Source organism: Pantherophis guttatus, chromosome 15 (assembly GCF_059756535.1).
Source record: "Pantherophis guttatus breed Tessera chromosome 15, ASM5975653v1, whole genome shotgun sequence".
Classification (NCBI taxonomy): Eukaryota; Metazoa; Chordata; class Lepidosauria; order Squamata; family Colubridae; genus Pantherophis; species Pantherophis guttatus.
In genome coordinates this window covers 7083216-7096377 of record NC_142077.1, presented here as the reverse complement: position 1 = coordinate 7096377, position 13162 = coordinate 7083216, and the positions used below count along the sequence as shown (strand labels likewise).

Here is a 13162-nt window from a genome sequence, read left to right as displayed (position 1 = left end):
CCTAATTAATTCATGAGCCATGATCCAAACGTCAAAGGAAATATAGTCATTTATTAGGAGCAACATTCCGGCAATACTCGGATGCAGTCAGGACTGATCCCACGTAGATTTACGTTCCCCTATGACCCTGTCTCTCCCCTCCTCTCTGGCCATGTCATAAATCACATTCTCCAATTAACCACTTTGGCTGGCTGTGAAACCTAACACCCTCCTTCTGATTGCGGTCCGAAAGAATGTATGGAATGCACTTCAGTTCTCCCTCCCTCCTGCTCAGGGCAACTTGAAAGCTTTGCAAGTTGGCACCTCTAGAACTAAGGAGAAATTTCCTAACGGTCGGAACAATTAACCAGTGGAACAACTTGCCTCCAGAAGTTGGGGGGTGCTCCATCACTGGAGGCTTTTAAGAAGAGACTGGAAAGCTATTTATATTAAATGATACAGACTCTCCTGCTCGAGCAGGGGGTCGGACTAGATGACCTCCAATGTCCCTTCCATCTCTGTTATTCTACCTTCTTTGGCTGGGGCCACCGCAGTTTTGTACCGACGCACCCCAAATTTGGCTTTTTTGGGGGGGGGGCGGGAAACCGTCTCAGTTAAGCCACCCTGGAGGCCTTATGAGGGCTGCTGGACTCCAAACCCCATCGATGATCAGGGATGATGGAGACCGGAGTCCAACCGTTCCAGGAAAATTCTCTCACAGCCCTGGTGGGAATTCAGAAACGTGACCCAAAAAAACACCCCCCTGTAAAAATTCTTCCGAAACCATTAAAAGCAAGAGACACTGAAAAGCACATCTAAATTGTAAACCAGGAACGGAAAGGTGTGTTAAGATTCTCTACACCGTGTTTATCTCGCACAGCCCTGGTTTAACGATCAATCACAATCTTTCGGCTCCAAGCTACATGCTCAACCTATCTACCCCTTTGCAGACAGAAATTGGGAAGTTGGGGATCACCTTAGAACAGTGTTGGCCCGTGCATGCCAGAAACTGGAACAGCAGCTGCCTGGGGCACATGCGTGCGCCCAGAAGATGATCTTCCGGTTTCCTGTGCATGCATGTGCACCAGCCAGCTGGTCTTCGCACGTGCATGCAGGCCAGAAACCGAAAAAGCAGCTGCCCGGTGCGTGCGTGCGCATCGGGTGGCTGCTCTTTTAGTTTCTGGCGCTCCCATGCGCGTCAAAACCAGCTGGCTGGCACGCCGGAATCCGGAAGAGCAATGGGCGACAGCTCGCGTGCCCGGAGAGATGGCTCTGCATGCCACTTCCGGCACACATGTCATAGGTTCACCATCACGGCCTTAGAAAGTCTTTTTCCCCACCCCCTACTTTCAGGTTTTTTTAAAAAATTTTGATTTATATGCCGCCCTTCTCCGGAGACTCAGGGCGGCTTACAATGCGTTAAGCAATAGCCTTCATCCTTTTGTATATTTATACAAAGTCAGCTTTTCTTTCTTTCTTTCTTTCTTTCTTTCTTTCTTTCTTTCTTTCTTTCTTTCTTTCCTTCCTTCCTTTCTTTCTTCTTTCCTTCCTTCCTTCCTTCCTTCTCTTTCTTTTTTTTTTTTTAATTTGATTTATATGCCGCCCTTCTCTGGAGACTCAGGGCGGCTTACAATGCGTTAAGCAATAGCCTTCATCCTTTTGTATATTTATACAAAGTCAGCTTCTCTTTCTTTCTTTCTTTCTTTCTTTTTCTTTCTTTCCTTCCTTCCTTCTTTCTCTTTCTTTCTTTTTTTTTTTTTATTTGATTTATATGCCGCCCTTCTCTGGAGACTCAGGGCGGCTTACAATGCGTTAAGCAATAGCCTTCATCCTTTTGTATATTTATACAAAGTCAGCTTCTCTTTCTTTCTTTCTTTCATTCTTTCTTTCTTTCTTTCTTCCTTTCTTTTTCTTTCTTTCCTTCCTTCCTCCCTTCCTTCCTTCCTTCTTTTCCTTTCTTTTTTTTTTTTAATTTGATTTATATGCCGCCCTTCTCCGGAGACTCAGGGTGGCTTACAATGCGTTAAGCAATAGCCTTCATCCTTTTGTATATTTATACAAAGTCAGCTTCTCTTTCTTTCTTTCTTTCTTTCTTTCTTTCTTTCTTTCTTTCTTTCTTTCTTTCTTTCTTTCTTTCTTTCTTTCTTTCTTTCTTCCTTCCTTCCTTCCTTCCTTCCTTCCTTCCTTCCTTCCTTCCTTCTCTTTCTTTCTCTTTCTTTTCTTTTTTTAAAAGAATGATTTATATGCCGCCCTTCTCCGGAGACTCAGGGCTTACAATGCGTTAAGCAATAGCCTTCATACTTTCGTATATTTATACAAAGTCAGCTTATTGCCCCCACAAACCGGGTCCTCAATTCACCCACCTTAGAAAGGATGGAAGGCTGAGTCGACCTTGAGCCTGGTGAGAATTGAACTCGCAGTAATTGCAGACAGCTGGATGTTAAATGCTGCCTTAGGAGGCATTAGCCTCCTACGCCACTCAGGCTCCAGTTACCAAGGCGGGAGTTTATCAGAGCAAACATTATCCACCGTCACAATGACAAGTCCAAAAAACAAAAAAAAAAGGCAACTGACAAAGTAATATGGTCAAGGCGCCTTTTATTTTTAATAGTTAGTGTTAACAAATCGGGCACAAGGATAAAAATATTAAAAGTTAAATAATAATAATAATAATAATCATAATCACCGTAATTATCGGAACATATCGCATTGCCCAGGCTGAAACGTTTCCTAAAGCTTCTTCACAGGTCTTTAACCCGGTTGGCCGAGAAAAACAAAAACAAAAAATAGGATTTTGGACAACCAATTATTTTGCCCTAAGACCGCAAAATGATCCGGTTTAAAACCGGGGATGGAAAAGGGAAAATTCGATCAGCTTTGGGCGAAATTGCTCAGCTATTCCCGCTGTCCACTATATGGTGAAAGTTGGGCTAAGATGCAAAAGAAAAATATAAAGAAAACCTGCAAACTCGGTTATTCTTTCATTTCGTCATCTCCAGCTCAGCCCCAAGAGATTTAATCACATCGGTCTGGGCCGGATGCATAAATCTAGGCCTCCAAGCCCAAGTAGCCATCATAACGGGGGGTTTGACTCTTTTTCAAAGTCAGTTATTCAGGAATAGAAAAGAGCCAGAAATTCACATTTTTATGAGGTCTCCTCTGAGCTTGCTTGTTTTGCTTGTATGAGACCCAATTCCCGTTCAGAATTTGTTAACGTTAAGAAATCAAAAGCTTATTAAACGAAGTATACAGATATCTTGCTCCAGTTAAATATAAGTTGGCTATAATATCAGAGAATAAATAATCCTATATCCGTGATTCCCCCAAGATTTGATTCGCCTACCTTCTTCACAAGGCTGGCTTTTTGTAAAGCGAAAGATTAAAAAATCGACATTGGAAGAAGGGTTGAAAAAAACAAAACAAAAAACGAAGAAAGACAGAAAAAAAAACCTCCAATCCTGAGAAGTTGCACTACAATTCCTATCAGCCCCTGCACTCCTTGTGTGGGCAATTGATGGGAGCTGCAGTCCAACCCTGGAGAGGAGGAGGAAGAGAAGAGAATTGCAAATCCTTTGAAGAGATGAAAAAGCTATTAAAGGTATTAAAATGCACAAACGCAAACACGCCCAGGATTAAAAAGAGGTTAAACAAAAAAAGGTTTTCTTTTTTTCTTTTTGCAAAACCACCAAACATGCTTTCAAACTTATCATTCTTCTCTGTCTTTTAAAAACAACTTTAAAAAAGATTTTTAAAAGACAAAATGGGGGGGAAAAAATAAAGCCAAGAGATCCTTTGAATTTATCAGAGCAAAATTCCTGCCCCCCAAACAGGATTCTTTTAATAATTCCAAATTTTTATTTGAAAGAGGTGGGGAAAACTGCGTAAACCTGATCAACCTAGCTGGGAATTTACTCTTTTTTTTAAAAAAGAAAGAGAAAAGAGAATTTAGAGAGGTGAGAAAGAGAGGTTAGGGGAAAGGATGAATTATGCGTGGGCTTTTCACAGGCTGGCTTCACTTGGCAGAGCTCTGATCCAAGCGAAAGGGCCGAAGGCCACGTGTCAGTTTTAAGAAGTGGACAAATAAAATATTAAAAGGAAAGGAAACACCGCACCCTTCAAACCAAATCAAAACTTCCCCGTGCAAATGTAACATACCCCGTCTTAGAACATGCAAAGAGTGTAAATGCAAACAAGGTTCAATCCAGTTTTAACTGCAAAGCCTCCAAGTCAATTAAAAAAAAAAATTGGGTTTTTTATTTTTGCCCGGGTACCTGGGGTCGTTTCATTGACTCCCCCACCCATTGCTCAGTTTTATTGATGCATCACTTCCTTTAAGGCCGGGTTGGCGAACCTATGGAACGCGTGCCGGATGCGGCACGCAGAATCATCCCCCGTGGGATGATTCGCGCGGCCTCGCAGGCTCCTCTTCCGCGTTCCTGTGTGCACACACGCGCCGGTGAGATGGCCTCCGCGACGCGTCGGAGCGGCAAAACCCGGAAAAGCAGCGTTCCGTCGTGCATGCACCCGAACTTCCGGGTTTCCATCGCGGTGCGTCTCCGCATCGGAAACCGGAAGTTCGAGTGCCGGTGCGTGTATGCGCGATGGAATGCTGCTTTTCTGGGTTTTGGCGCTCCCGCGAGCACAAAAGCCAGCAAGGCTGCGCGGTCCAGACGGGATGGTTTTGCGTGCCATCTCCGGCATGCAGTGACGTAAAAGGTTAGCCTTCACTGCTTTAAGGGATTAAATTGCCTTCGACTCATTTTATCTATGTAATTTATTTTATTATTATTTTTGCTTTAAGGGGGAGAGAGACCTCAGCCACCCTAGCCAAAAATCATCCCGGCCCTCAAGACTGATCTTCACAAACATCCGTCTCCCCACCACCACCAAAACCACGGAAGTGAAGCTGAGCTGGCCCGGATGTGGATCAAACGGAGATGCACCCGGTAGCTGCCTAAGAAGACGTGAGGAAGAGGAGGGAGGAAGAGGAAAAAAGCCGAGATGGGAAGAGCGAAGATGAAGCGGCGTGGGAGAAATTCGAAGGCGTTTCAGGCACTTGGAACCCCGCCCGCCCGCCTGCCAAAGTCACTGCCGAGGCTCTGACCTTCGGGGCTGAGGTCTCCACTGACCCCCGGGCTTCCGCGTGGCCACGGCGGCTGCGAATCCCACCAAGCAGCACAGGGAGGTGGTGCCAAACTTGGCGGTCTCCACCCAGCTGGGGATGTCCACCTGCAGATACCTCTCTACCAAGTGGAAGCCCATCACCAGCAGCCACAGGAAGGCAGCGAAGGCGTCGATGCGTCGGAGCCTGGAAGGCGGAAAGAGAGGTCAGTTTTCGGGAGAATCTGAAGGAAGGCACCCTGGGGCTGGTGTGTGTGTGTGTGTGTGTGTGTGTGTGTGTGTGTGTGTGTGTGTGTTGAGGACAGAGGGAGTTAGTCCTTGATTTATGACAATTTGCTTAAGAAACGTTTGGAGTTAGGACAGCCCTTGAAAAACTTATTTGAAAACTAGTCCTCGCCCTTATGACGGATGCATTCTAAGAGGAACAAAAAATGGAAGATTCTACTGCCGTGATGGTGAACCGGTGGCATGTGTGCCACAGGTGGCACGTGGAGCCCTTTCTGCAGGTATGCGAGCCGTCGCCTAGCTCAGCTCCGCCCCCTGCATCCCCCGCCAGCTGATTTTCGGGTCTCCACTGCACATGTGCAGGGCAGATGCGGGAGACACATACATGTGTCCGGGGGGTTGCGTGCGCATGCGCAGGGGGCAGGGAGGAGCGTGGGGGTGGGTGGCACCCCGCCTGTGGCCTGTTTTGGACCTAGCAGGACCTAACCAAAATATTTGGTTCCAGGAGGCTGCAGGGAGGCCTGCTAGGCCCAAAACATGGCAGGGTGGGTGGGTCACGTGCGCATGCACGGGGGGACACGGGGGCGCACAGACATGCGTGGTGGGAGTCGCATCAGGGCTGTATTTGACCTGGGTGGGTGTGGCTGACTGGGTGGGCGTGGCCAGCTTGACACCACTCCCTAAACTGCTGGCATGTTTTCCTCTTCACATTGGGTAGACTGGGCCGAAGCCACGCGGGCCAGCCCCTTAACATTTTCCAGGATGGCCCCACGGGCCGAATCCGACTACATCGGGCGATTGTGTTTGACCGCCTCCTGCTCTAGAGCTTTTATGAACAAAGTTTTTTCCTCCCCCTCCCTTCCCTCCTCATCCCTTTTTCCTTGCACGCTGTTGTCTCCAGATTATCACTCATAATAATGACCCATAAACCCATAATAATGGGTTTATCACTCATCGGCCGGAAGCGTCGTCAATTTTACCTTTCTCCGCGGCTTAATTTTCCCTTCTCTACGCCACTGTCTAAGGTTCAAGGGTTTGTATCGTGCTGCAATTATGTTTGGGGTAGTGGTGAAATCCGGCCGGATCTATCCGGCTTGTGCGAACCGGTAGCGTCGGCGGCGGGAGGCTCCACCCATCCGCCGGGACGTCATTATGTCCTGTTTTTGACCCTCTGGGCATGTGTAGAAGAGGCGTGCACGAGCGGAGTAAACGCAAGCTTACACTCCCGAACCGGTAGCGAAGGTAAGTGCCTTTCACCGCTGGATTGAGGACCCCTGGGAGATTTAAGCGTCCCTACAACATCCAGGGTTTCAAGTGTTTGCTTAGAATGGATTTCGGGCACTTGGCTTCCTCCGTCTCCCAAAGTCCTCCACGCAGACCGCCCCATCGTACCTGATCCGTCCCGCCAGCAACATAGCCAGGATGCAAGTGAAAAGCCCCAAGACGACCACGGCCGTTTGATGGTTCTTCCCGTAGATCCAGGCTGCTTCCAGCATCTCCGTGGCTTGCGCTGAGAGTGACTGGATAGCCTCTTGCCAGCCCATCGATTCCAGGAGGGAGCCGTTACGTGGCAGGATCACCGGCGGAGGTGGCTCGGTCTTGTTCCTCGACAGACCTGAGCTTGGCGGAACCGGCGATGTAGCAGAACCCGAGAAAAAGGGCTCTCCTGACCCGTAGAGGGCCATCACCACAAGAGTGGTGCAACTGAGGAAGGCCAGAAACCGCAGCAGAATCACTCGCAGTGGGGTGGTATTGCCCGCAGAAGCCGAGGCGTAAAAACTCTACGGAGGGGGAAAAAAAAGAAACTTCAGACACCGCAGATCTGGTGTACGTGTTTAAAAATAAAACAACCATTTGACCAGGATGGTATAAAGTCTCCGGCCTTGAGGAGGGGGTTGGACTAGAAGACCTCCGGAGGTCCCTTCCAGCCCTAGGAGTCATGTTGAGCTTGAAACGTTTAAAGGCAGAAGAAAGGAGCTCCCTCTCTCATCATCATCATCATCTAACGGCCTCATAATCCCTTAGCGGGCTGGAGTCTGGGCAACTGAATGGAGCTGAGTGTTTACTGGCCGGATGCCCTTCCTGTCACCAATGCGGAGTTTTGTTCAGCAGATATATTCTCACTGTGCCCAGAGAGAGAAATATCTTCCCCTACCTAGGATCGAACTCATAGCCTCCTGATAGTCAGGCGAGAGCTCCACCTCTAGGCCACTGCACCACTCAAAGGACATCCCTCTCTCTCTCTCTCTGTCTCTCTCTCTCTCTATATATATATAAAATATAATATAAAATAAAATAACGTATTTTTCAGACTATAAGACACACTTTTTTGTCTCCCAAAAGGGGGTGAAAATGTCTGTGCGTCTTATAGACCGAATATTGCCGAAGCCCCGCCCACCTGCCAGACGTTTATTTGGCCTCCACATATCCTGTTTTCGGGCCTTTTTCCAGCCCATTTTTGAGGCTTTTTCTGGCCCGTTTTTGGGGTTTTTTCCGGCCCGTTTTTGAGGCTTTTTCTGGCTCATTTTTGGGTTTTTTCCCGGCCCATTTTCGAGGCTTTTTCTGGCCCGTTTTTAGGTTTTTTTTTCCGGCCCGTTTTCGAGGCTTTTTTCGGTCCGTTTTTGAGGCTTTTTTCAGCCTGTTTTCAAGGCTTTTTTTGGCCTGTTTTTCAGGCTTTTTTCAGAAAAAATGAAAACGGCCCAAAAAAAGGGGAACATGTTGTTGTTTTCCTCTTCTAAATTTAGTCTGAAAAATACGGTATTTTGCATGTAGCCGAAAAAGAGACAGAACCAAGCACCACAATCACACCAGCAGAATTGCTAAGATTTCAATCTCTTCAGTCCCCCTGCTGCATGAGCGGAGCTGAACGGCGAGGCCTTCAAATAGACGGCGCCAAGATGGGAGGTCCCGACACCCTTCCTACCTGCATGTACGTCTTGTCGCTTTTCCGATTGTTGAAATGGTGCCGGAGGAGGAGAGCGCGAAGCTGGCGGTTTTGATGCTTGATATAATATTCGACGGCGGCTTGGCAGGGCCGGCAGAGTTTGTAAGTCTGCTCCAAGTGGTGTTTATATACTTCGATTTCTTCGTCGTATTTGCCCTGCCCCAAAAAGAGAGAAATTAGAATGAAAAAATTTGATAGCGTTGTGGTCTGTCGGCCGCTGGTTCCTTCAGCAGCCGAATCGGAGGAGGAGGAGGAGGAGAAGACGTGGGGGGCCAGGGTCAGCATCAACGCAACCTGAGAACTCCGAGGGGGAAGAGGGAATGGAGTTGGCAGAGAGAGAGAGAGAGAGAGACAGAGGCGGAGCCTGGGCTGTCCGTCAGCCCTCAGATGGAGAGTCAACAGCCCCCAAGTCTGGAGGTGGCTGATGAGGAAGAGGAAGAGCTGGGTCCAGTGCCTGACGTGCAGATGCACTGAAGGCAGAGGAGAGGAGAGCACTGGAAATCAATGGGCCGGTCCTTGGGACAGAAGAGCCACTGCTACTAGCAAAGCCCCACCCTAGCTCTGGGGATAAAAGGCAGGGGGAGGAGATGAATAGGTGTGGCAGGCAACTGTTCATCTCCGGACCGGCCGGATTTCTTAGCCTGCGGTGAGAGAGAAACTTTTTGCCGGGGCTGCCGGCGTTCCTAATAAAGAAATCTTTTGCGTTCACGTCAGGGGGGTTGTCGTGCTTGGAGAGCTGGGTCAGGACAGATAGGGTTTAGGAGACTTACAACAGTTCATTTAGTGACCATTCAAAGTTACAACGGCATGGGGAAAAAAGTGACTTTCAAACTTTACAACTGTTGCAGCTTCCCCATGCCCACGCCATAAAAATTCGGATGCTTGGCAACTGGATCGTATTTATGATGGTCGCAACGTCCCAGGGGTCACTTCGGGGACCATCCAACATGCAAAGTTTATAGGGAAAACAGGATTCACTTAAACCACCGTGTCACTAATTGAATGGGCAAGGATTCGGGTCACGACCAGGTGTTCTGCCCCAGCTGTGGACCCCAAAGAACGCAGCACACACAAAGTCTGTACAAACCTTAGTTTACTAAATTAAATCAGTTTTTTTTTCCAAACAAAGGCTGTTAATCAACTTTCTTAACAGCCTACAAGAATTCGAAGAATAAATAATCTTAATCTTACTATGGTTGGCAGAAAGCCCAGAAGCAATTTGCAGAGAACTAAAGATCAAGGCACGAAGGAGAGTGAATGAAGTTGTTCCCTGCAAATTGCTTCAGTCGGCATTCCTCCTTAAATAGGCTAAGGGAGTGGCCAATTAGCCCCAAGCCTTACTCTCGAGGAGACCTCCTTCTCTGCGCGCCCATGCATCGAGAAGAGGCTCCTCCTCTTCGTCCTCTTCACTTAAAGGAGCTTCTGGAGGTTCTGAAGGCCCTGGCTGAATCCCCGCCTCTGGCACCACATCTTCTCCAGCCTCCTCACTGTCCCGACTCGAGTGCCAGCTGCACAGGCTGCTGGCGCAGCACCACACCAGCCTCCTCGCTGTCCGAATCAGCCACCAGCCGCACAGGCCACAACACAAGGTTACTTCGTAAAACGTGGCAAAACCCACTTAACGAGTGTTTCACTTAGCAACGTAAACTTTGGGCTCAATTATGGTCGTAACCCGAGGACCGCCTGTATTTTCTAAGGCACTTTGAACGCGCAACCGTGTAGGGGAGGCAGCATCAAATAAGTAGTGCTGCACGAGCCCCGTTTGCGTACTTTTAGAACAGAAGCAAACAAGGCGTCCATTTTACAGATGAGCAAAACTGAGGCCGGGAGCAAAACCAGACAGGGGAAACGACTTTCGTTCGCTCTCCTACCTCTTCTCGGGGGCTGAAGGACGCCAGTTGCTTGATCTTCATGGTCTGGTAGTTGTTACACTTCTTACAAAGGAGAACCTGGCTACTGACCCATTGTTGAGGCTTGGTGGGGTCGTAGAAGGCCCCCGCCCCGGAAATGACGTGATTTAGATTCTCCATGTATTGAGCTGGAATTGGCTTGTTGTAATCTCCATTCTAAGAGGAACGAAAAAAAGAAAAAGAAAAGAAAAGGAAGAGTCTAACAAATCAGTTTTAATCGCCTTCAAAGCTTCCCCTGCCCCGCCCACCAAGCCCCGCCCACCAAGCCACACCACGCCCACAGAACCGCTAGTAAAAAAAAAAAAATTGGATTCCACCGCTGGATCAAACTAAGGATCCTGCAAAATCCCCATTCCCACTAGGTCCCTATATGGGCCCCCAAATAGGGACCGGCCACCCAGAGCGATGCCAGGCCCACCTCTTCAAATCCGTTGTACTGCTCACAATTCGGACAATCCCAGCAATTGCGATTCCCGTACGGCACCACGGTGTCCTGGTTACAAAACCAGCAGTTGACCGTCGTGTGGGTGGGCTTCGGCCTGTGGGGGGAGGCGGGGGGGGGAGAAGCAGGAAGGAGAAATTAAGAACCATCCAAAAAAAAAAAAGTAAGGGGGACAATGGGCCGCCCCCCCCAACTTTGAAGTTGATTTATATAGATATATTTATATAGTTTTTAATATTTGTATTTCATGTTTTTAATTCTGGCTGTGCAGCGCCCTGAGTCCTCAGGGAGAAGGGCGGTATATAAATTGAAAATAAATAAATAAATAAATAAATAAATAAATAAATAAATAAATAAATAAATAAATAAAGAAAGAAAGAAAGAAAGAAAGAAAGAAAGAAAGTTGGACAATTCTTAAGTCGTTTCTGCAGGACTTTTTGCACTTTCACATCCATATTTTAAATCACAATGTTTGCACAAAGAAAGGGTAGGCCACGGTCCTTCGGTTGGGGTGGGGGGGGTGGTCCCACAAGCAGGGCCCAATCCCTATTTTACTCATGCCCCCCCCCCAAAAAAAACCGGACTCCACTTTAATCTATGGGACCCCATCGCCCACCAAACGTTGGAACCTTTTGCTCCAAAAATGGCACAAAGGCATTCTGGAAGGCCCGCTGGCTGGAAAGGATGGAGAGAAGCCATGTGCTGGTTGCCTAGCAACCTTGCCACTTCCTGCCTGCTTCAGATGAAGCAGGGTTGTTGTTTTTTTTGCTGGTTGCCTAGTAACCTTGCCACTTCCTGCCTGCTTCTTCGGAAGGGGTTTCCGTTGCCGGGCAACGGAGGCATCTTGGGGTTACCTAGCAACCGTCTCACTAGGCTGGTCCAAGAGGCAGCACCACCCCGCCCCAATATTTTGCCGCCTCTTGGATAGAGAGAAGTTTTTCTGCCTACTTTCTGCTCAAAAGCAATAATAATAATAATAATAATAATAATAATAATAATAATAAGAAGAAGAAGAAGAAGAAGAAGAAGAAGAAGAAGAAGAAGAAGAAGAAGAAGTAGTGTTCGACTAGTGATTTGTGATACGAAATCCAGCATGGTTATCTCGTTTGCTGTGTATACTGTCATTTTTGTGTAAATAATAATAATAATAATAATAATAATAATAATAATAATAATAATAATGGATGCCATCCCCCCCCCTTTCTGGACTAGACTGAGGGAGAAGACAAAAACAGGGATGTCTGGGGAGGAAACACCCCCCCCAAATAATAGAATAGAATAGAATAGGGAATAGAATAGAATAGGAAAGTAAAGAATGGAATGGAATGGAACAGAACAGAACAGAACAGAACAGAACAGAACTGGAATGGAATGGAATGGAATGGAATGGAATGGAATGGAATGGAATGGAATGGAATGGAATGGAATAGAATAGAATAGAATAGAATAGAATAGAATAGAATAGAATAGAATAGAATAGAATAGAATAGAACAGAACAGAACAGAATAGGAATTCTTTATTGGCCAAATGTGATTAGACACCCAAGGAATTTGTCTTAGGTGTATATACTCTCAGTGTACGTAAAGAAAAATAAAATACATTCATCAAGAATAAAAAGATACAACAAGCTATCAAATCGTACTAGAAAACAAATAAAAACAACATAATTGAAAGATACAAGCAACAAGGTTATAGTAATAAGTGGGAAGAGATAAGATACCAGTAAGGAAGAGAAGAATAATTTTGTTGAAAATAAAAATCCAGTATGAACACTTGGCTGCAACACATGTGACCAGCTGCTAGGGCTAATTAAATAAAGGGGAGGGGGGAATGTGGCAGCCCCCATTCCCCCCTTTGACAATTGAAGAACTAGCCCCCAGCTACGGGGAAGCCAATTCCCTTAAAAACCAGGATTGGGTGTCAGCACCTGTTGGACTTCTGCCTTAACAGGCGGCAGCAAATGGCAGCGAGGAGAGATTCCATAGCATCTGGACACCTGTTCCCATGTAGCTCTGCCCTGGGGGGTGCAGCTGTTGACTCTTGCCGTGGGGTAAAGAACCCCCCCCCAAGGGGTTTCTTTGGCTTCCTTGGTGATACCCAACTGGCTTTCATCATATTCATAAAACTTCTGTTTTCTGGCTTGGCTGCTTTCTGAATGTAGGGGACTACAAAACCCATAGTGTTTGGGGACGAGGGTTTAAGAATCAAGGGACTTGCAGAGGAAGGCTTACCACAGAACCCCCGCCCCGAGAGGAACCTTTAAAAAGTGGTTTTTGTAAAAACCCACTTGCTTTAAAAAGCAATCTAAACTTTTCATCACCTTTCCATTAAATTGACAAAATTCATGCTATTTTTCATGAGGATATTGCTCATCACACTTTAAAAGTTTTTTTTTTTTTTAAAGACACCCCTTTTCTTTCTCTCTGGAGAGAAATGAACCAATCCTTGCCAAATCCTAAAATCTGAACAATTTTAATTTATTTTTTAACAACAGCTGATTCAGTTAGGGAAACTGTCAAGTCGTTTCTTTCTTTCTTTTT

The 13162-nt window shown here is 46.8% G+C and overlaps 1 protein-coding gene and 1 long non-coding RNA gene across 2 annotated transcripts in view; one reads left to right on the top strand and one right to left on the bottom strand.

The window, feature by feature from the left end:
- The window catches only part of TMEM201 (transmembrane protein 201), a 31205-nt gene that overhangs the window by 11667 nt on the left and 6376 nt on the right, over positions 1–13162 (bottom strand). The window contains exons 2-6 of the mRNA XM_034438875.3: positions 10598–10718; positions 10141–10335; positions 8249–8425; positions 6718–7106; positions 5084–5287 (exon numbers count right to left, since the gene is read on the bottom strand). Of these exons, the coding sequence (XP_034294766.2) occupies positions 5084–5287; positions 6718–7106; positions 8249–8425; positions 10141–10335; positions 10598–10718 (1086 nt within the window). The remainder of the gene's footprint in view (positions 1–5083; positions 5288–6717; positions 7107–8248; positions 8426–10140; positions 10336–10597; positions 10719–13162) is intronic.
- The window catches only part of LOC132709254 (uncharacterized), a 79797-nt gene that overhangs the window by 63445 nt on the left and 3190 nt on the right, over positions 1–13162 (top strand). Inside the window, exon 4 of the long non-coding RNA XR_009620288.2 lies at positions 4781–5306. This is a non-coding gene — a long non-coding RNA (uncharacterized LOC132709254). The remainder of the gene's footprint in view (positions 1–4780; positions 5307–13162) is intronic.